This window comes from Columba livia, chromosome 16 (genome assembly GCF_036013475.1).
Source record: "Columba livia isolate bColLiv1 breed racing homer chromosome 16, bColLiv1.pat.W.v2, whole genome shotgun sequence".
Lineage (NCBI taxonomy): Eukaryota > Metazoa > Chordata > Aves > Columbiformes > Columbidae > Columba > Columba livia.
Genome location: NC_088617.1, coordinates 5,118,133 through 5,137,948, shown reverse-complemented (window position 1 = coordinate 5,137,948; position 19,816 = coordinate 5,118,133). Strand labels below are relative to the sequence as shown.

Sequence of the window (19,816 nt, the reverse complement as noted above, 5' to 3'; positions counted from 1 at the left end):
AACCGAGGAAAATACTGCTAGAGAAATCTCAGACATGCTAGATGATAATTGCTGTCTGTAGATTTGATTCTAATCATCCCTAAAATGTACAGTATGGATCCAGGAAGTTCAGATTTGAAGTTCAAATAAATCCAAATAAGTTAAAATGAGAATACAACTAAAACTGTTATTTTGCTCTGAAGTGTTGTGCAGCTATTCAGTGTGCACTGTTGGCTTGTACTCTCACGTAAGATCTAATTGATTTCTCAGTTTTTTGGGGTTAGTACTTTACATCCCCTTCCTTTCACCTTCCTCTTCCAGCACTATCCTGCAGACCCACGCACACAGTTTTGGTTTTCTTCACGTTCTCTCTTCCTCCCATCAGTAAATCTGGTACAATACATACTTTGCTTTTAAATGTAAATGTTTCTAGGTATCTGCTAGGTTGCTGCTAACTTCACATTGCTCAGACTGTCTCTTCTTGGTGACATGACAAGCTCTAAGAGGTCCCAGTCCCAAACTTGCCATTGCCTTCAAACCCTTCCCAGTTCAGCTCACACCTTCCCTCCTCTAACTCCGTAACTCCTGCTAACTGCCTGCCCCAAACTTCACACATCACCAGAGAAAGGCACTTTTCTCTGGGAACTCCTGCAGAACACAATTAGCTTGATTGACGAGCATCAGCGCTCAGCTTCAGAGGTGCCCCGCTACTGCTCCAGACTGCCACCGTACCTGCCCCAGCCAGCCTGAGACCTTTTTTACTGTCCAGGGGTGCTTTAGGATGGGTCCCCAATCGATCTATAGAAGAATACGTCTAAAATTTTCTGAGAATGCACCGGTGGGCTTGCAGCGCTCCCAAGACTTTCCTCAGCTCAGATCCCAGCTCTTTACTTTCCACCTCAGCAGATCCAGGTTGGGGTTTTTCAGCAGCTCCCCTGCACCCCCAGCACTTCACAAGTTATTTGCCTGTCCTGTTTCAGGACTAATTCAGCTGAAGCAGGATGCAGAAGGACACTGGATCAATGACATTTATTTCTCACTTTACAGAAGCCAAACCAAGTCCCAGCTAAGCTTTACGTTGGCAGACGCTGAATCAGGCCACCGGGGGGGTGTGGGAGAGAAATCAGCGGAGCTGATTCTATCCTCTCCCTCTAAAACACGGAAGCTGCTTCTGCGCCTGCAAAGTCCTGTGGTCGTCTCCATCCACCTGCTCTTTCCCCTCTGTAACATTTCCATCAGTTCTGAGACGAGACGCCACAGATTGCTTATTCCCAAAGTGCCAGCACCCACAATCCTGCCCCGATGGCACCCTCTGCCAGGGCTCTGCTGATGCCACCGGGTCCAGCTGCACGGCATCCCATGGGGCAGCCCAGCATCGTCCCCTTCCACAGGCAGGAAAGCTGGGGACAAGAGCTGGGGATGATCAAGGTCACGCAAGGTCAGGACACCCCTAAAGGGGACTGGCACCACTCCTGCCCCTCAAGCTTTGCTCAGTTTGGCAAGCCCAAACCCAACTAAATAAATAAGCACTTCCAGAGACGACCCATACCTGCAGGACTCAGAGGGACGCAGCAACTTGTCATTTTTTATTCCCAGCGGCGCAACATTAATTCATCACAAAATATACCACTAGATGGGGCCTTCTAGACAGCAATCCACAGGAGAGAACTGCTTTTGCTTGGTCAAACCGCTCCTTTCCTAAACCCAAAGGTGTCCTATTCAAGTGAAAGGAGCCTCCAAAGATGCTTCTTGGGGAGCGCAGGCTCTCCTGCACAGCGTGGGCAGGAGCAGAGGCTGCAGCACAGGGCAGGACAGCACCAAGCAATGGAACCAGCGCTTCTATCAAAGCCCCGTTTGCTCTCAGTTTGCAGCAGCACAGGCCCCCACCCTGACAGTGCAGCCCCAAAGCAAAGGCCAAGCAAGAGCCTTCCCCTGCGGGTGTTCCCAAGGCCAGTGCGGGGTCTCCAGCAGTGCTAGCGAAGCCCTGGACTGGGGAGGGAGGATGGTTTTGGGGGCTGCTGCCTGCAGAGGAGAAGGTTCCCAGCCTCACTCCCCCACCATCGCACCCCTGCATGTCCTCGGGAGCAGGACATCACAGCACCAAAGGATTCATTTTCATCTCCCAACCCTCAGAAAATCGCTCCTTTCACTATGTCCCTGCAGCCAGGTACCAGTTTGGCCCTGATCCCTCCCAGCACTCAAAGTGTGCCTCAGTTTCCCCACTTGAACCAGCTCTTCCAAACCCTCCTGTTTCCCTCCATATCTACGACAACCTCATCGGCTCCAGCGCAGGTGCAGATGGGAGCACTGCATGGAGGAGCCACATTTGCACCCAGAACCATCTCACAGCCCCAAGCCCAAGACTGCAGAGCTCTCTCCTCTGTCTTCTCCACAACTTGCCCCTATGACCCCCAAACCAGGCTGGTTTTACCTCCTAGAACTGGCAACTGGTCCCATGTATGGGAAATTATCTCCAGGCTGCCAGATTTCCAGAGATGGAGTGTGATGAAACCAACTGTCATAAGGCTCATGTGTCCAGGTCACTACATTTAGAAATGTGTCAGCTGCCTATAGGCATTTACCTGCAAACCTCTGGGTGATGTTCGTAGCATCCAGAGAGCAGCAGCTACAGAAGCCTCAGCACATTCTGAGCAGTGGAAATCCAGCTGGTTTGCGATTGCAACACACCTTGCTAATTCTGGAAATGACCCCCAGCCCTGCCTGCTTTGGTGCAGGAGGGCTCGTCCGGTTTGGCCTGGCATCCCGGGGCTCTGGTACACACCAAGAGTTCCTGGGCTTTACCCCGGTACAGGCTGCACAACAACCATGAGGCAGTCATTAATCTGTGCTCTAAAAACAAAATCTCCAGATACTTTTAAAGAGCCATTTCTGCTCCTCTCCACTAAGGCTGCAAGGCAGGCAAGACACCTGCTAGACATTGTAAAGCCACAATCCACCAACGTAGCTTATTTGTTATATATGTGCCATATCTAAGCCACTCAAAATAAAATCGTCATCTCTGCTGCAAAATATTCCTAGGGAGCCGCAGGGGTTGGAGCTGCCCCGGATTGCTGAGCAGGCAGGCAGGCAGCAGGAGCCTCCGCTGCAGACTCGCCTATTGAAGCGATGCCTGCACGTTTCCGTGGGAGCCCCGCCACGAGTGGGGACGGGCTGCGATTTCACCCACGGCACCGTCACCACGGCCGCCATCCTCTCCCGTGACCCCCGTCACCCACCGCCCCGCGCTGCCCACCCCGGCCCGGGAGATGGATGGAGCTGCCCCGGGAGTGATGCTGCTGGCAGGAGCCCATGTGATGCTGGGCTAGCGCCGCTCGCTGCCTCGTCCCTCTCCCCGCTCGCTCACAGGCTGTCATGGCGACTCCCAATAATGTTACTCCCACCAACTGCAGCTGGTGGCCCATCTCAGCGCTGGAGAACGATGCAGGGAAATCCACGGAGGGGGAGGAAAACCAGGACCCGACAGACCCCGCTCTCAAATCCCAGGACAGACTGGTTTTGTATCACTGGACGCAGTCCTTCAGCTCACAAAAGGTAAAAATAATAATCACCCGGCCGGTTTCCCAGGGAAGAATCACCTCCAGTCCCCAGGGCATCCCCTTGTCGGGGGGACGGATGCACTCTTGGGGTAGCAAGGGGCTGGTCCCCAGGGCTGGCGAGGGCAGTAGTGTGTGGCCGGGCAGCTCTTTGTACCTGGGGCTCTGCGTTTTAACAGCATCCGCCTGGGGAGGGGATGGAGATAAGGGGGGGCTCAGCCAAATCCTGCTTTTGCTTTGGGATGATGGCTTGCACCGGCAGCCGCCAAGGCTTTGTGCTGGCTCACAGCCCCGCTCCGGCATGGCCGGGAGTGCAGACAAAGGCTGAGCCAGGCCCGGGACCACTCTGCTGCCGGGATGGGGGGGGCAGCCCCCAAACCGGGCTCCTTCCATGGAGCGGACCCTGGCACGCAGCAGTTTACCCCTGACATTGCAGCAGCACCCTGGAAATCCTATTTCTGGGCTGCCTTAGTGAGAAATCCCATTTTCTGGGCACTAGTAAATGCTCATTTTGCAGCACAGCACATGTGTAACAAACCTGACCTTCTCCTCCCAGCCCCAACCCCCCTGTTATTCCCACACCATAAATCTGACATGGGGAATGGGCTGTTGGGAGGGGTGGCGGGGAACATGAAATCTGTCCAGTGCAAGGGTTCCCGTGAGCCCATCAAGGAGGCCAGGGACAGATGTTTGTCCCTGCTCACAGGCACAAAGAACCAGGAGGGTGCCCAATGCAGCAGGGTGGCTGCACATGGTCTCTGCTGGTAGCAGGTGACTAACGGGATTCTGATCTGCACCGGCGAGGGATGCTCGCGCCCCTTTCCCCACCTTGTGCTGGGCTTTCTGTCATTTGTTTGTCTTGCTTGTTTGGCCACCAAGCAGCAGGGAGGCAGCAGTTCAGCCTCTGGTACGGGGTTTCCTACAACCAGCCTCACTTCTGCGAGGCTGGGGACAGAGCAGGGCACACTTGGAGCCACTGCCCCCGGCGCTGCTTCCAGCTTCGGTTTTGGGGTCACTTGCAAGGAAAGAGCATTTACTGGAAGGTGATGGAGACCAAGCTGGTGTGATGACAGGACAGGGTGGGGAATGGCAGGGGTTGCACAGGACCCCCCTGCAGAGGAGTTTTGCACAGAGCCAGTTGCAGGTGAAGCTTTTCCTGCTCAGCTGCTCAGAACCAACCCCCACGGTGCTGGGGCTGTTTGTGGGAATGATCCCAAGCCCCAGCCAGGATCTGGCCCTCCCTGCAAAGGGTTTTTGGAGTTTTACAGCCAGCATTGGGTTATGCACAAGATGCCTCATTGCAGCCGTGCCGGCACTGCAGGGACCATTTGAGGGGCCCAAGCATGTTTCGTTGTCCCTGGCTAGGACCCATCCTTGGGGTGCTGGCAGGGGCTCCCCTCACCCACCGGCACCAGGGTTACCCCAGAAGCTGAGTCCTCCTGCCAGGCCTTCGGCCTCAGCTCTTGGTAACAAAACAGGGACACTCGGAGAGTTTGGGGACAGATGCCCTGGCTGGTCCTGCCTGGGGTTTATCCATCAGCTGGGAGGAAAAGGCCAAGAGCAAGTTGCAGCTATGGGAGCCAGGATTTTCCTTGTTTGACTTTAAAAGAAAAAATTAATTTGCCAGCCCTGTAAATAATTAATGACTAATTCCCCAGAAACTCTGAAGTACTCATAGAAATGCTTATATTTGTTAAGCTATATTTTTAGCTGCTGTTAGTTGGAGAAAAACAAGCACTTTTCCCTCATTCAGCAGTTCTGTAAAATGCGGCTGCCTGACAATCCCACCAAGGGTTTGGTTTTTGGTTTTGTTTTTTTTTTTTTTTTCCTATTTGACACACTTAGTTCACAACAGTCAGGTTTTTATAACCCAGAGGCCTAAAATGCAACCCCTGAGTGCACATTCAGCACCATCTGAAGCAATGCCCCTGGGTCAGTGGCCGCATGGAGCAGGAGGGATGCCATGCAGGCTGCTTGAAACCCTACACAAAAGGGAGCATTCTCCCTGCTCAAAGCACAGCTGGTAAAGCCAGAGAACACCCCCAAGTGCAGGACATACCTGAGTTAGCACCCAAGCTTCTTTCAGCCAGGCAGTAGCACCTACTGGGTGTAAAGCATAGCATTGCTGCAGCCTCTGCTTCCTCCTCTTCCTCCCCAGGTGTGTGCTGGGACCCATATCAGCATCCCTGATCCTCCCCAGCTGGGGAGCTGCTGCCTCCCTCCACCTGCTGCCAAGGGCTGGCCTCTCAGCCCTCCAGCCCCTCTGCCTGTCACAGGGGCCACCAGCTACCAGAGGGAGGATGGTCCATGATCCCACAAAGTTAGGATGGGTTTGGTTCTCCCCCATGTGCTAGGAAGGGAAATCCTCACTTGGCTGCCTGGATTTTGTGGTTGCCCCACGCCAGGGGCTGCTTGGCTGCTTGCAGGATGAGTGCGTGTCATGGCACATCGCTGTGCTGAAGCAGGGGAGGGCCAGGGAGGTGCGATGGGGTGATGGTGGTGTGGCTCTCGGGGTCAGACCGGTGCATGGGGCTGAGCCTTTTCTCCCCGTCTCTTGTCCCAGGTGCGGCTGGTGATCGCGGAGAAGGGGCTGCCCTGCGAGGAGCGGGACGTCAGCATGCCCCTGATGGAGCACAAGGAGCCCTGGTTCATGCGCCTCAACCTGGGGGAGGAGGTGCCCGTCATCATCCACAGGGACAACATCATCAGCGATTACAACCAGATCATTGACTACATGGAGAAGAACTTCACAGGAGGTAAGAGGGGGGTGAGGTGGCAAACAATGATAGGACAAGGGGTAATGGGATCAAGCTGGAACACAAGAGGTTCCGCTTAAATTTGAGAAAAAACTTCTTCTCAGTAAGGGTGACAGAGCACTGAACAGGCTGCCCAGGGGGTTGTGGAGTCTCCTTCTCTGGAGACATTCAAACCCACCTGGACATGTTCCTGTGTGACCTCACCTGGGCGTTCCTGCTCCAGCAGGGGGATTGGACTAGATGATCTTTTGAGGTCCCTTCCAATCCCAAACATACTGTGATACTGTGAGGTCTATCATGGGGTAAATTTGGGTCTAATCCAGATGCTGTTTGCTAAATTCACCCACTTTGTCCTTTAAAGTTTCAGCTTTATCCCAGAAGAGCATCAAGCCACGAGCCCACACCAAACTTTAACATTTTTCCATGAAAATGAAGGTTTCCCCTCAGAAATCCTCAAATGTCCCTTAGAAGTGCTCCTAGGGGAACCTGGGGGGGGTGTAACTAGGTCCTTTCTTTTTCTGCTTTGGAGGCCACCCTCCCAAACTCGACTCTGTTTTCTCCCATCCCCATGGTGTGTAGTGACATGTCACCAGAGCCACCAGACATGTCACCATGGGCATAGCCCATGGACATACTTCAGGTTTGGCCACCTTTCTACTTGGGCCTCAAGTGCAAAAACCCCAGTAACTCCCATAAGTGGCTCCACAAGGGAAGGTGGGTTTGAGCTGGGTGCTGCTGCCCCCGTTCCCTTCCTCAATGAGCCCAGAGCCACCAGCCATGGGCAGGGGACCCCACTGTCCCCCACCCCGTGCCACTGTGCCTCAGAAAAGAACACCTCTTTAGAGTGAAAGAAAGCCAGCGTTGCTGAGGACCATGGGAGGATGATGTGACCCAAAGCCAGAGGAAGGGACAGCCAGGAGAGGGAAGCTGTATTTCCCCTGGAGCCGGGCTGCAGTCAGCGGCTGGTCGAGCTCAGCACACCAGGATGCTGAGACGGCACTCGAAGGCGGCTGTTTGCATGGCTGCTGTGGCAAAGAGCTGCTACTGACATCTCGCGTCCCTTCACCCTCATGTCCCCCAGACTTGCGGGCTGTCAGGCTGGGATGCTCTGCTGGGGAGGCTTCAAAGCTGAGTGGAGAGCTCAGGCTGTGCCATCACGATGTTCACCCCAGCATCCAACCCCCTTGCAACAGAGACATCAAAACATCTCAAAATAGCTCCCAAAGCAAGGGCGTCTTGCCAGCTCAGCTGTTGTCCTCTCCCGGCCCCATCAGGAGTGCTGCTCAGCAGAGACGCGATGCTCACTCCCCGGTAGGGCGGTGGGGATGGGGTGGGTCAGGAGGACCCCATCCCGGCAGTGGCTTCCAGGGAGTGGCAGCCACTTTCCCGCTCAGTGGCAGCCCTGGGGCCGAGGGACAGTGGGGAGCATCAATCCATGGTGCTGTGGTCCCCACGCCACTTTGCCCGGTCTCTGCGTAGGGCAGGTGGTCCGGCATATGTGACAACAGGCTGTCCCCAGCAGGCGGGGGACACGGTGCTGCCTGTGCGCTGGGAAAGTCCTGACACTGAGATTTTCCAGCCAGGTGCAGTTTCTCACATTTTCACTGAGGAATGGAGATGAGAGCCCGGAGCACCCCCTCCTGCTGCCCCAGCCATCGCCCCCCAACGCTGGCTGGCAAAAGCATGACCAGGATGCTGCAGCCTTGGTCTGAGGGGAACCACCCACCTGGGAGAAACCTGCAGAGCTTGAAAATGCCTTGATAATGAGGTGTACTCACTGAGTTCCTGGGCTGGGAGCACGGCCTTATTCAGCTGCTTACACACAACCTGAGGGGCAGCTAGCATTAAAGGGTGGTGTGATGAGCAGTGACTTTTTTTACCCCTCAAAAAAAGAAGTGAATAGTGCCAATAAGCCACCTTTGAAGGTGTTTCTCACTAGGGCACAGCCCTTCTGTGCCAAGAAACCACTGATGGGTTGGCTGGTGCCAGTGCATCGCAGAGCCTGGGCAAGGGGCTCTCCAAGGGCTGCACCCCAGCCCCGCTTGCAGAGCCTCCCCCATCCCACCTTTGCACGACTGATCACTTGCTGACTACATACAACAGCCGCCCGTATGTGCAGCTCTGCTGTGACATGCAGAAGCAGAGCAAGCGCTGTCCCACCAGAAAACCCTCCCTGGGACGCGCTGAAGGACATGGGCTGGCAGCCAGCAGGCTGCTATTTCATTGTGGTCGCTCCGTCTTGCTGCTGGACGGGGCGGTTGCTCTGGATGTGCTGGTTTCCAGCCTTGGCACCAGCCCATTAGGTGCTGGCCAGGAGCCCTATGGAAGAAGCACACAGGCTATGGGGTTGGTTATTATTATTTCATTCAGCCGGTGGCTTTTTCTCAGATGGAAAATCCCTGCCTGGCCCAGGGCAGGGCGAGCTGTGTCTCTGCTGGGCACCGTCAGGCTGTGCCCACAGCCTTGCTCCTGCTGCCGGCAGTGGGGACGGGCAGGACTGTCATTAAAGGCCCTTAATTAAGGAGCTGTGTTGGCCTTGTCTCCCCAAGTCCTTCTGTCGATGTACCCTTAACTCAGCCCGGGATGCTGGTGTGCAGTGAGCCCTGCACTGCGGATGGCATGTGGGCAACTGGCTTTACTGAGTCCTGGTTGTAAATCTACTCAGTACCTATTAACTGCTGTCTGCAAATGCCATAAACATTTATGATCTCATAAAAAAAATGGACCTGATATTCTTGGGGGAGACGAGCAACATTTCACTTCTTGTGGTGTCATCTGCCTTGTATTTTGAGCTGAAAGTGTAATGAAAAGAGCACAATGCAAACTGCCATCCATGGCAGATGAATAAAAACCAACAAGGTGAGGAGGAGCAGAGCCGGCTGGGCCGAGGGACACTCCTACAGCTGAGGGGCCAGCTAAGCGTGGAGGGAAGACGTACTCGGCTCCTTTGGTCATCTGCTCCCTGATTACCCATTTTAAGTGGGATTTTCAAGAAAGCCAGAGATTTGGGTGCTTCATTGCCACTGGTGTAACAAGTGTGTAACTCAGGAGATTCCAAATTCAAATCCCTGTGTTTTACCCCTTTTCTGCAGAATGGGAAGATTTTGTTCCCCTTCTGAGAGAAGTGAAACTGCAGTGTACAAATTGAGGGGCTGCAGAGGCGAAGGGCTTGCTGCGTGGAGCTCCTGGGGTCGCAGGGGCTGCGGGAATGGGTGACACCATGTGTAACGCCCCTGTGTCCTGTGGATTTGCCCACCTCTGGCACAGGCTGGATACGCTCCTGCTTGGGGTGAGCAGAAGAGAGGGAGCAGAGCTGAGCATGGGGTCCAGTTTTGAGTCAATGCTCCACCGCAGCCAGCCCAGCTCTGAGGTCGCTCAAGCTAGGACCACTCACTGCTGTCCACGCAGGCTAACAAGCCACTAACCAGCATCCCACTAACAACTTTCCCCTTTGCCCTGGCAGAAAACGTCACCCAGCTGATCCCCGAGCCAGGCAGTGTCCTGCACTCACGGGTGCTGCAGTACCGGGAGCTGCTGGACTCGCTGCCCATGGACGCCTACACGCATGGCTGCATCCTGCACCCCGAGCTCACCACTGACTCCATGATCCCAAAGTACGCGACCGCTGAGATCCGCAGTAAGTTGTCTCTCCAGTGGGGCTGCCCAGGGCTGGCATCAGCGGGACATCCTCCCCAGACCTTCCTTTAGGCTCGGCTTAGCTCCGCAGCCTGGCCAGCCACCCTGCTCACCTCCCCTTTCCACCAAGGCAGGGGCAGAGCTGGGAAATGGCAAAGTACAGCTAATTTGGGAAATACAGCCACTCTGTAGAGGCTTCCCAACCCCATGAGCCATGGACGCTTCTTGCCCAGCTCTTTCTGGGGTGCATGAATTTGCTCCCCTCTCCCTCTGATGGCTGTAAAGGCAAAGGTGGGTGAGCACAGCCAGGCTGAGTTACAGCTGGTGGATGAATCGGCACAAGACTGTGTACCTGACCTTCAAGCGCTCATGAAACATTGACGATGCTTAATATAACTCAATGGCAAGGATTGCTCCTGGAGAGAGTCCATTGCCAGCAAAGAGACCTTGTCAGGAGGGCATTGGTGTGCCCCACATCTCTCCCATCCCAAGCAGCGCCCATAACAAACACTGTTTCCCCCGCTGTCCCTTCAGCTGCCTGGGTCGCAGATGGTCCCTCTGAAATGTGATGCACTCAGCCACAAAGAGAAAAAGGCTGTTCCTGAGGTGTATCTCATGATCTGTCCTGGCTCAGCTGGCACCCTGCACAGGTAGATGTCCCCACACCCTGAGCATCACCTACCCACCCAGAGCCTGTCCCCTACCCAAAGGGTGCTGCTGTGATGGCTTCAGAGCCTCCTGCCTCACATCACTATCCCAGCACTCTGCCGAGGTCTTAAAAATATCTCCCTGTCCAAACGTGCTCACTGGTGGCACTTTTCCCCAAGCACCACAAAGGAGGGGCTGTGGGGAGATCTGGGGGGCACCCCCATGGCAGCGGTGCCCTTGTCCCCAGCACATCCCCTATGCCCAGACGATGGTTGGGCTGTCCCATTGCAGTGGGTGCCCAGGCAAATCCACACAGTTGTGTCCCAAGGAGGGGATGAACCAGGGGCCAGGGTCTCTCAAAGGGAACAGGGGAATGAAACCAAGGTGATATCCAGGTTTCCCTCCAAGTTACAGTTCCAGGAAAGCCAGCTGGGAGCCTCAGTAAGCACGAGCTTCAACGCTCATAGTGTAAAACAGGGAGTTTCACCATTTTGTGGCCAGGTACAGCCCACTGCTGGCTGCCACCCCAGCCAGCCCTGGCACATCGCGCACACACGTGTCAGCAGAGCCAAGCCCTTGTTGAAGGGAACAAGGAGGGAGAGACAGATGGTCCCTGGCAGGAAAAGATTAGCCCAGCTTCAGGTAATTTATCTCGTCCCTAAGGTGTTACTCTGCATCTTGTTTCATCTTCTTTCATCTACTCAGCTCCCTCACACAAAGCCCTTTGCATCCTTCCCATGTCCTGGGAAGGAGGAGTGTGGGCATCTCTCCCGATCTTGTGATGGGCTCCACGCTACCAAATTGCATCCCTGGATGCTGAGCGGGGGTAGGACAGCTTCATTTAGGAGGAAGCTTCCCCTCCCATGCTGCTCCACATGCACCCATGGGTGGGCAGCCAGCCTGGACATCCCAAAGGATCGACCTGCTGGGGATGGAGCTGCAGGAACCAGCTTCTGGGGGAGCTCAGGGATGTTCTTAAAACAAGAAGAGACAGAGATCTGCTGGCAGCTCTAATATGAATCCAGCAGAGGAAGGGAGAGGGTGCAATGCCCCAGCTACCTGCCCCTATAGTGGCACGGTGGCAGCAGTCCATGAATTTGGCCCAGTTTAGCTCTCCAGAGTGTTTTTCTTGGTGCCACAACATTATTTCACACACAGGACAGGCTGTTTTTCTACTAGACACAAGATCATCCCTACCCCTGCCAAACACAGCCCCCTCCAGCCCTGCTGTTTGTCTCCCCCCAGGGCATTTAGCTAATGTCAGCACGGATCTGATGAAGCTGGACCACGAAGAGGAGCCACAGCTATCAGAGCCCTACCTCTCCAAGCAGAAGAAGCTCATGGTAAGTGAGCCGAAGCCACACACAGCTCTGGTGGTGGGGGGGATGTGACCCACAGACCTGCCACAGGCACCTGGTGCCTCCTGTCCCTGTGTGGTTGTAGGGACACGTGTCCATCTATCCATCTGTCTCCCATCCTAACCCCACTCTCCACCCAGGCGAAGATCCTGGAGCATGACAATGTGAACTACTTGAAGAAGATCCTTGGTGAGCTGGGGATGGTGCTGGACCAGATTGAGGCTGAGCTGGAGAAGAGGAAATTGGAATATGAAGGTAGGTGCTGGGTTGTGTTTATGGGATGTTTTTCCAGATGAGGATGAGATGCAATGCCAAGAACAGCCAATGGCTTTGCACCTGATGAACATCCCCCACAGGGAAACAGCTCACAGGGCTTGGGCTGCCACTGGGCTCTCCTGCTTTTGGGTGCACTGATGCCATTGCAGCTGTGGTCTTACTAACCTCCAGGAAACCACCCCTGCTTTGGGGAGCCCCCACACTCCTTGCCACAGGGGACAGTGAGACTCCTGTCCTCATGGCTGCTCTCTGGGAGCTCCAAAGTCATCACACAGTGGTGACAGGTCACCTCTGCCCCAACAAGGGGCTGCCAGTCACTGGTGCCCTGGCTGGCTCAGGAAAGAGCAGGCTGGCCCTGCGCTCTAGCACCACAAGTAGCACAGACTGACAAAAGCACAGGGCTGGGGATGTGTCCCTCAGTGATGGGGCTGCGGCACATCCCAGCAGAGCATGGGCAGGGAAACCTGATGGGAATTTGTGGGGCCCTGGGAGGGTGGGAGTTTTTAAAGTACCTGCGTCAAACACCAGCAGGTGGGGGAGAGTGACACGAGCCACCCCTGGCATCAAATACATGCTGCTGGGTGCCTGCCGAGAGCCACCCCGGCACGCTGGCAGACAGGGATGCTTGGGCACAGCTGGGCATCGCTTGTCCTGCCGTCACCTCTGGATGACGCTGTCATCCTCCCGTCACTGCCGCTGGCAGGGCTCGTAACCCTGACCCCGGGAGGGCTGGCAGCTGCCAGCATCGTGGTGCCACGTCCAGAGCCAACCCAGACACAGTTAATGAGGGGACGACCCCACAGCTGCCCCTGCCCTCGGGGCCAGCCTGGGCCTCAGGGAGCCGTGCGTCACGCTCGGGGTTGCACCAAAGGGCTCTCGGAAGTGCCAGGGTCGAGGATTTGCTGAGAGCCCTGGTATGTTCACAGCAGCATCCCCTGTTGTCCTAATTGCCTCCAATGAACACCCTCATTAACTGATCCAAGAGCTTGGGTGGCTCATCAGAATTCAGTCTAATGAGGTGCCTGTGGAGGACGTTCCTGGTGCCTGGAACAGAGGGGTGGCTGCTCCTGCCATCTGCCCTGCCTCCCCAGCTCTCCCTGCTGCACCCCTGGCCAGGTCGGGATCTCGGCTGCAGGCACAAGCACCCGCCCTCTGGCAAGGTCCCAGGAGCCGCAGTGCAGCAGCTCTCCTCCCACGCAGCCCAGGCTGCCAGCCCAATGCGCAGCCGTGCAGGCAGGAGGAGCATGGGAGATGCTGCAGGAGCACAGGGTAACCCCTGCCATGGGCACCCCCTTAGGCTGGGACAGGCTGCTCTGAGTGAGGCAGCTGTGGATGTGAATGGGATGAGTTGCCCTTGCCCAAATTTCTGCCCCAGGGCACCCAGAGCTGGGCCCTGAGCACAGCAGCAGGTGCAAACCCAGAGCCAGGAGGGGCAGGGCTGGATCACAGCTCCCTCCCCAAATCACCATCCTCACATGGGCTTTCTCCTTCACCCATATCAGTGCCCACAAGTGAGGCAGGGACCCCAGCCCTGCTTCCCTTACCTCTGAGCACGAGCATCCTCAGGGTCACCAGAGCATCCCCACAATTCATTAGTCACTGAAAACATTTATTGACTAATTAGGCACAAGCAATCTGTCCACTTGGGCTGTGCCTCTAGCAGGATTAGGCAGTCTGCCAAGCGGCTACAAATGAGGGCTGCTAATTACCAGTAATTCCCCTGGCCTGGCCCTGCGGGCAGCCCAGCAGCACCAGTGCCTGTGCAGGGGCGCAGGTAAGGTGCTGGTCTCTCCACGCACCCTCCCAAAAATAACAGCCACAGGGCAGTGGAAGACTCCCAAAATCAAGAATTTGGTGCAAGGTTGGGGGCTCAGGCTGGATTGGGCCAGGTTTTGTGCCCTGTTTACTGTTCTTCCTTACGTGTGACTCCTCAGCTCCCTCCCAGCCCTGCTCCTCAGTATTGAAAGCGCATCGGGGGATGTTTAACACTGTCCTGGCCCCAGCCCTCTCCTTCCAGCCTGACAACAGCTTGTGTCATTCCTGGACATCTCCCTGGTGAGGTTATTTCCAGGGTCACCCCTCATCAGGGGCTGTTAATGCTTTGGTGCCTGTTCTGACGCCGAGTTCTGCCTCCCCCAAAAACCTGGCTCCTGGCAGGGACACACTGCTGGTTTCGGTGTCCTGGAGCAGGGACCCTGGTGCAGGAGAGGCGACAGAGGCAGGACACAGGGAGAACAGCCAGACCAGGCCAGCAAATGGTTTTGATTTCTGAGGATTTCTCACATCCCTAAAATAGGACAAGTTAACATGACACTCCTGAAACGGCTCCTGGTGCAGCTGAGGACAAACAGTGCTGCCCTCCCTGAGCACTAACACAGCTGAGGGGTCATTGCACCACATCTCCCTTCAAGGGTGGCCAAGAGCTCTCTTCCAAGGATCTCCGGGGTACAGGAGGATGCCATCTCCTCCTGCTCTTGACTTGGGAGAGAAGCAACAGAGCCATTTTGCACACAGCAGTTTGTATCTGCACATGTGCTATAAATGATCATCCCATTTTCCCAGCTCTCTGGTCCCACTTATCCTCCATCACACAGCCTGGTCAACGGGGTCTGATCTCTTGACACATCAGAGAGCTGAGAAAAGACACATCAGGTCCAACACTCCTGCTTTCATGGCTCTTTTGAGCAAGCCTTTAGGTGCCCACCCAAGGGTTTCTTCTTACCTCACCTGCTCTGTTGCTTGTCTCTCCCCAGGGCAGAAATGTGAACTTTGGCTCTGCGGATGCGTCTTTACTTTGGCCGATGTCTTGTTAGGAGCTACCCTGCACCGCCTCAAGTTTCTAGGACTCTCTAAGAAATATTGGGAAGACGGCAGCAGACCTAACCTACAGTCCTTCTTTGACAGGATACAAAAACGCTTCGCCTTCAGGAAAGTTTTGGGAGACATACATACCACGCTCCTCTCCGCCGTGGTACCCAATGCCTTCAGGCTGGTCAAGCGGAAACCTCCCTCCTTCTTTGGAGCCTCCTTCCTGATGGGATCTCTGGGAGGAATGGGATACTTTGCTTATTGGTACTTAAAGAAAAAATACATCTAGTGCTGGCTGCTTGGTGTTTAGTTTGGTGTCTCTGTGCTGTGTGAAATTATGATGAAGCCTCAGTAACTGTAATGAAATTTGAAGCAAGGTAATGAATAATTATATTGTTTAATGTAACATTCCATAGTCTAGAAGTAGAAATGTATTCTGCAAGGAAATAAGACAACAACAACAACAAAAAGCGTCAAATTGTAAACGCCTTTTTTAGGTTTAAGTATTTGACTCCAGCTCAGGGGTTCACGGGCTCAGCTGTGCCCACTGGGAAGCGACGCTGCCTCTGGCTCCCATGGGGGAGATGGGAACCCCGGGAAGTTTCCCAAAGTCTGAGTTAACTAATGGGACTTGGATATTCAGTCCTGTATGTTTGTGTTTCCAAATTGTTCACCGGCCACATTTCACACATGCGGGTAGCGGGGACTTTCTTCTCCTAGAAGGTGTTGTGTTGTCGTGCTCGGAGGCTTTCCTGGGAGCAGGGTGCAGTAGCTGGCCACAGGCAAGGTGGATTTGCGTTCTTCAAGTATCCATTTTTTAAATTGTTTTCATTACAAGGAATATTTTTTATTGAGCTGCTCTTAGAATGTATCCACTTTCTACGTCTGGTTTTGGTGGGCTTTTTTTTAAAGAATGTCTGTCTTTAACTGCTGCACTTTTTTCCTGAGATAAATCATTTTGACTTCCGTCCTGAATTTTGGCACATGAAGGAGATTATTGTTTCAAGCCTTCTGGCTCTGTCTCTTGAGCTTTCTGTCATGGATTTGCAAAGCACCTTTCACAGACGGAGCATATCTGGACTCTGAAAAAGTACAACCATTTTCAGAACCGTTCAGCACCTTCCTGAAGCCACTTTGGCTTCTTCCATCGGGGGCATTTTTCTTGTCATTTCCTCGCTGTGTATTTTCTTAGAGACACTTTGCACAGAATCACATTGATGACTTTCTTGTGCCTTTTGCATGTTGGAAAGAATAACGGGCCTCACTGCTACTCATGCTTTGAAAACTGAGATCCTCAATAAACCATATGGGAGGAGTAATGGCTTCAAATTTCTAAATGTGTCCAACATCCTTCTAGTCTTATCCCGAAGCACGTCCGTGGGCAGAGGGGTGTGCAGGTGCTTTGAGCTTTTTCTCAGTATAAAGCTTGCATGGAAACATTATGTATTCCTCTTCCAAGGCACTCAGTTCTGTAAGGCTCAGCCTGCTAGGATCTCCTCCAACTGGTTTTCCAAGTGCTACGGTGATCCCCAGCGAGTAATTCTGCATTTCTAGGCTCAGGAATGTATGCCAAGCATGGCTGAAGCAATACCAGTTGCATACACCTCCGACTCAGAAATTAGCTTGCTGTATTTGAAACAGAAGGATTGCCCAGGAGCCTTGGTTCTTGATACAACCTGGCAGCCATGGAATCATGAATATTTAGCAGGAATTACAAGGTGTGAGCACATAGTGATTACACAATGCAAAATGCACAAATTCATGGGCTTGTCACAATTGTGTAGGCTGTTCCAAGATACTTCTGGAATACAATGACCTGTGTAGCTGTAAATGTGCCACGTTATCCGTGTCATCCCCCAGTGATTAGGGCCACACTTCAAACTGGTGTGTGAGAACCCAAACCCACCACCTGCCCATACAGACCAGACACCTGCACTTGGTGCTGCTGAGTGAAGTGTCACAGACACACTCCCCCTAATCCGGTTACACATCTGCTGCACAGCATTCAGTGACTTCAGAAGAAATAGATATTTTGCTTCTTTTTTAATAGGAAGGCAAGAGTGTCCCCTGAGGTGATCCCTTTTGCTGAACCTGAAAGGTGTCAGAACAATTATATGATGGCCCGTGGTTCATCTGGCCCATTAGCTGATGCCAAAAGAATTTATAAAGATACACTGACAAGAAACCCTTACCAGGATTTCATCCTTTTACTTTTGTTGTTCTACACACACATTCCCTGGTGATCTCCAAAAGCTGATGATTCCTTTCTTTTCCGTAGAAAGGAATATTAATGGGGGTACAAGGCTAGGAAACCCAGAGAGAACAAGAGCAAATACCCTCAGTTCCCAGGACTTCAGCCTGAGAATGAGGCAGAAGGCGTTAGAGCTGCTTAGCCAGGCTGCTGCTTGTTTCTTTGCTCCTCAGTTTGGTTTTGGTTTTTGTTTTTTAAACAAAATAATAAGCTTAAAACCATGGAGCGAATCAGAACTCAAAGCGCTGTAGACAATAGACCTTTGTTTTGTTTTGTTAAAATGCAGCTGTGATAAGGGAGCCAGATGGAGGCAGCAGTTGGGAGAAGGTGCGGGTCAGTTTGGACCAAGACGTGACAGCTGTCAGTCATGTCGCTTCCTGGGCTGCTGGAGGCTACAGATGCTATAGTGATGAGCTTTGTGCAGGTTCTCAGCCAGGACTGTTCACTTACAGGCCTTTGTTTTGGACTAAATTTAAAAATAAAGCAAAAATCAGAGATCAGAGCGCCATTCCCTGTTACGGAGCCTGTTCCTCTGCCGCTGTAATGAAAAAACACCAGGACTTTGCTCTGAGGAAAAGCAATCTGTGAGAGCAATAACAGGCAATTGCTGTGACAGGCAGAGGCTCGATTGATGTTCAAGACCGTGTGGAAACGAAGCAGGAGTTGAATGTCACCACCCCGACCGATCCCGATCAGCCCTGCAGTGATTACTGGCTGTCATTAGTTGCTTTCACTCTCACTGATTGGAACCTAATGAGGCTTTTTCTGCTCTAGTTCCATCTAAAAGGAATGGTGCTGCGTTGCCATAAACCAGGCACTGGCCTGATGTTCACTGCCCAAGGCACTTTCCATACTTAGAAATAGGAAAATAAGAGCAAAACTCTGTTTTCTCACTGCAGGACTTCAGGCTTTGCTCTCAGCAGGTGTGGGGTAACACAGGCACCCAAGGGACAAGGCTAGAAGGTGCTGCAGTGATTACTGGCTGTCATTAGTTGCTTTCACTCTCACTGATTGGAACCTAATGAGGCTTTTTCTGCTCTAGTTCCATCTAAAAGGAATGGTGCTGCGTTGCCATAAACCAGGCACTGGCCTGATGTTCACTGCCCAAGGCACTTTCCATACTTAGAAATAGGAAAATAAGAGCAAAACTCTGTTTTCTCACTGCAGGACTTCAGGCTTTGCTCTCAGCAGGTGTGGGGTAACACAGGCACCCAAGGGACAAGGCTAGAAGGTGAGCCACCTCAGAGATACTATGGGGAGTAAATGTCTGCTCTGGGACACCTTGTAATTTACTCCTGAGCAGCTCTGTAGCAAAGTGCTATCGCTGATGCACGGGCTCGGCTGCACTGGACAACAAAGTGAATGATTTGTGCTGTATCTTGCACCAAATACTTCTGTGTACATGGTACAACCCCAGTCAGCATCCTTCTTGGGCTTTGCCCTGTACCTGCATATTTAGCCAAGCAAACTTTTAGTCTTCAAAACATCTGGGGTTTAGAGAGAAATGTGTCTTTAGGCACCTCAGGCCTGAAAATCTGTATCTACGCTGAAAAGCTGAGCTCGTAATTATCAAAGGTGTCCTAGTTTCAGCTGGGCTAAAGTCAGTTTTCTTCCTGGTAGCTGGTATAGGGCTGTGTTTTGGATTTAGGGTGAGAAGGACGTCAATAACACACCGCTGGTTTGGTTGTTGCCAAGCCGTGTTTGCACCAAGTGAAGGGCTTTTCAGCCAGAAGGCTGGAGATGCACAAGAAGCCGGGAGGGGGCACAGCCAGCACAGCTGACCCAAACTGGCCAAAGGGATATTCCACACCATATGACATCATGCTTGGTGTATATTTTTGCGGAATAAGAATGAAGGGGGACACTCAGAGTGAGGCATTTGTCTCCCCGAGTCACCGTTACATGTTGTGAACAGGGACAGATTTCATAGCCCTACAGGATTTCCCAGAGCACAATCTCAATGATAAATCAGAGAGGTTTCAGACCAAGCTGCTTCTAATACTGAATCTAAGGTTTTAAGCAATAGTGAAAAACCAACAGAACATGTATTCTCAGGTAAAATGCATTCATGACAAACAAATTTCCTATTTTTTCCCCTCCGGCCGATTTCCAAATGTCACATTTACTATCATTGTCTTTTACTCTCCATTTTACAAGCTCTGAAGGATTAAACAGAGAGAAAACAGTCTGCTTTAAATGCCTCACAGTGACAGAAAGAATACCACGCATGCCATAAATAATTCAGGTGAGCAATTGCTTTGTCAGAACACAGATGCCGATCGCTGCGGCGAGGGAGAGCAGAGGCTGTGGCTGCGGCTCTACCTGCCCGCAGCAGTTGCTGTTGCTAAAGCAGATTATTTCTATTATTTCTCTTTCCGTGGGACTTTGACACTGAAGAGCTTCGATGAGCAAAGTCTCGACCTCCTCGGGAGCTCACAGGAGGATTTTCCCTTTGTCTCCTCTGTGCGATTATCTACTTTCAGCTCCTTTTTTGCTTTACCCGTCTCTACCATCCGACCCCTTTCCTCTCTCCTGGACTACCCCGATTTC

At 53.0% G+C, this 19,816-nt stretch overlaps 1 protein-coding gene across 2 annotated transcripts; it reads left to right on the top strand.

Moving 5' to 3' along the window:
• The first annotated feature begins 2,858 nt into the window (after nt 1-2,858).
• Nucleotides 2,859-16,334, top strand: GDAP1L1 (ganglioside induced differentiation associated protein 1 like 1). 2 transcript variants are annotated; one of them, XM_065031980.1, is made up of 6 exons: nt 2,859-3,531; nt 6,097-6,289; nt 9,753-9,926; nt 11,819-11,916; nt 12,072-12,186; nt 14,961-16,334. In XM_065031980.1, exons 1-6 carry the CDS (start codon nt 3,352-3,354, stop codon nt 15,302-15,304), a joined length of 1,104 nt encoding a protein of 367 aa, XP_064888052.1. In that variant the 5' UTR covers nt 2,859-3,351; the 3' UTR covers nt 15,305-16,334. The 2 variants fall into 2 exon arrangements, with proteins under 2 accessions (XP_064888052.1, XP_064888053.1); XM_065031981.1 differs by having other exon boundaries at nt 3,044-3,531; nt 15,112-16,334.
• Nucleotides 16,335-19,816: the final 3,482 nt, after the last annotated feature.

Bases quoted from the DNA above. Each gene is read 5' to 3' on its own strand.
- GDAP1L1 (XM_065031980.1), top strand. From the start codon at position 3,352: ATGGCGACTCCCAATAATGTTACTCCCACCAACTGCAGCTGGTGGCCC. The intron at 6,290-9,752 runs GTAAGAGGGGGG...TTGCCCTGGCAG, and splicing joins GGAGAAGAACTTCACAGGAG to AAAACGTCACCCAGCTGATC. The intron at 9,927-11,818 runs GTAAGTTGTCTC...GTCTCCCCCCAG, and splicing joins CGCGACCGCTGAGATCCGCA to GGCATTTAGCTAATGTCAGC.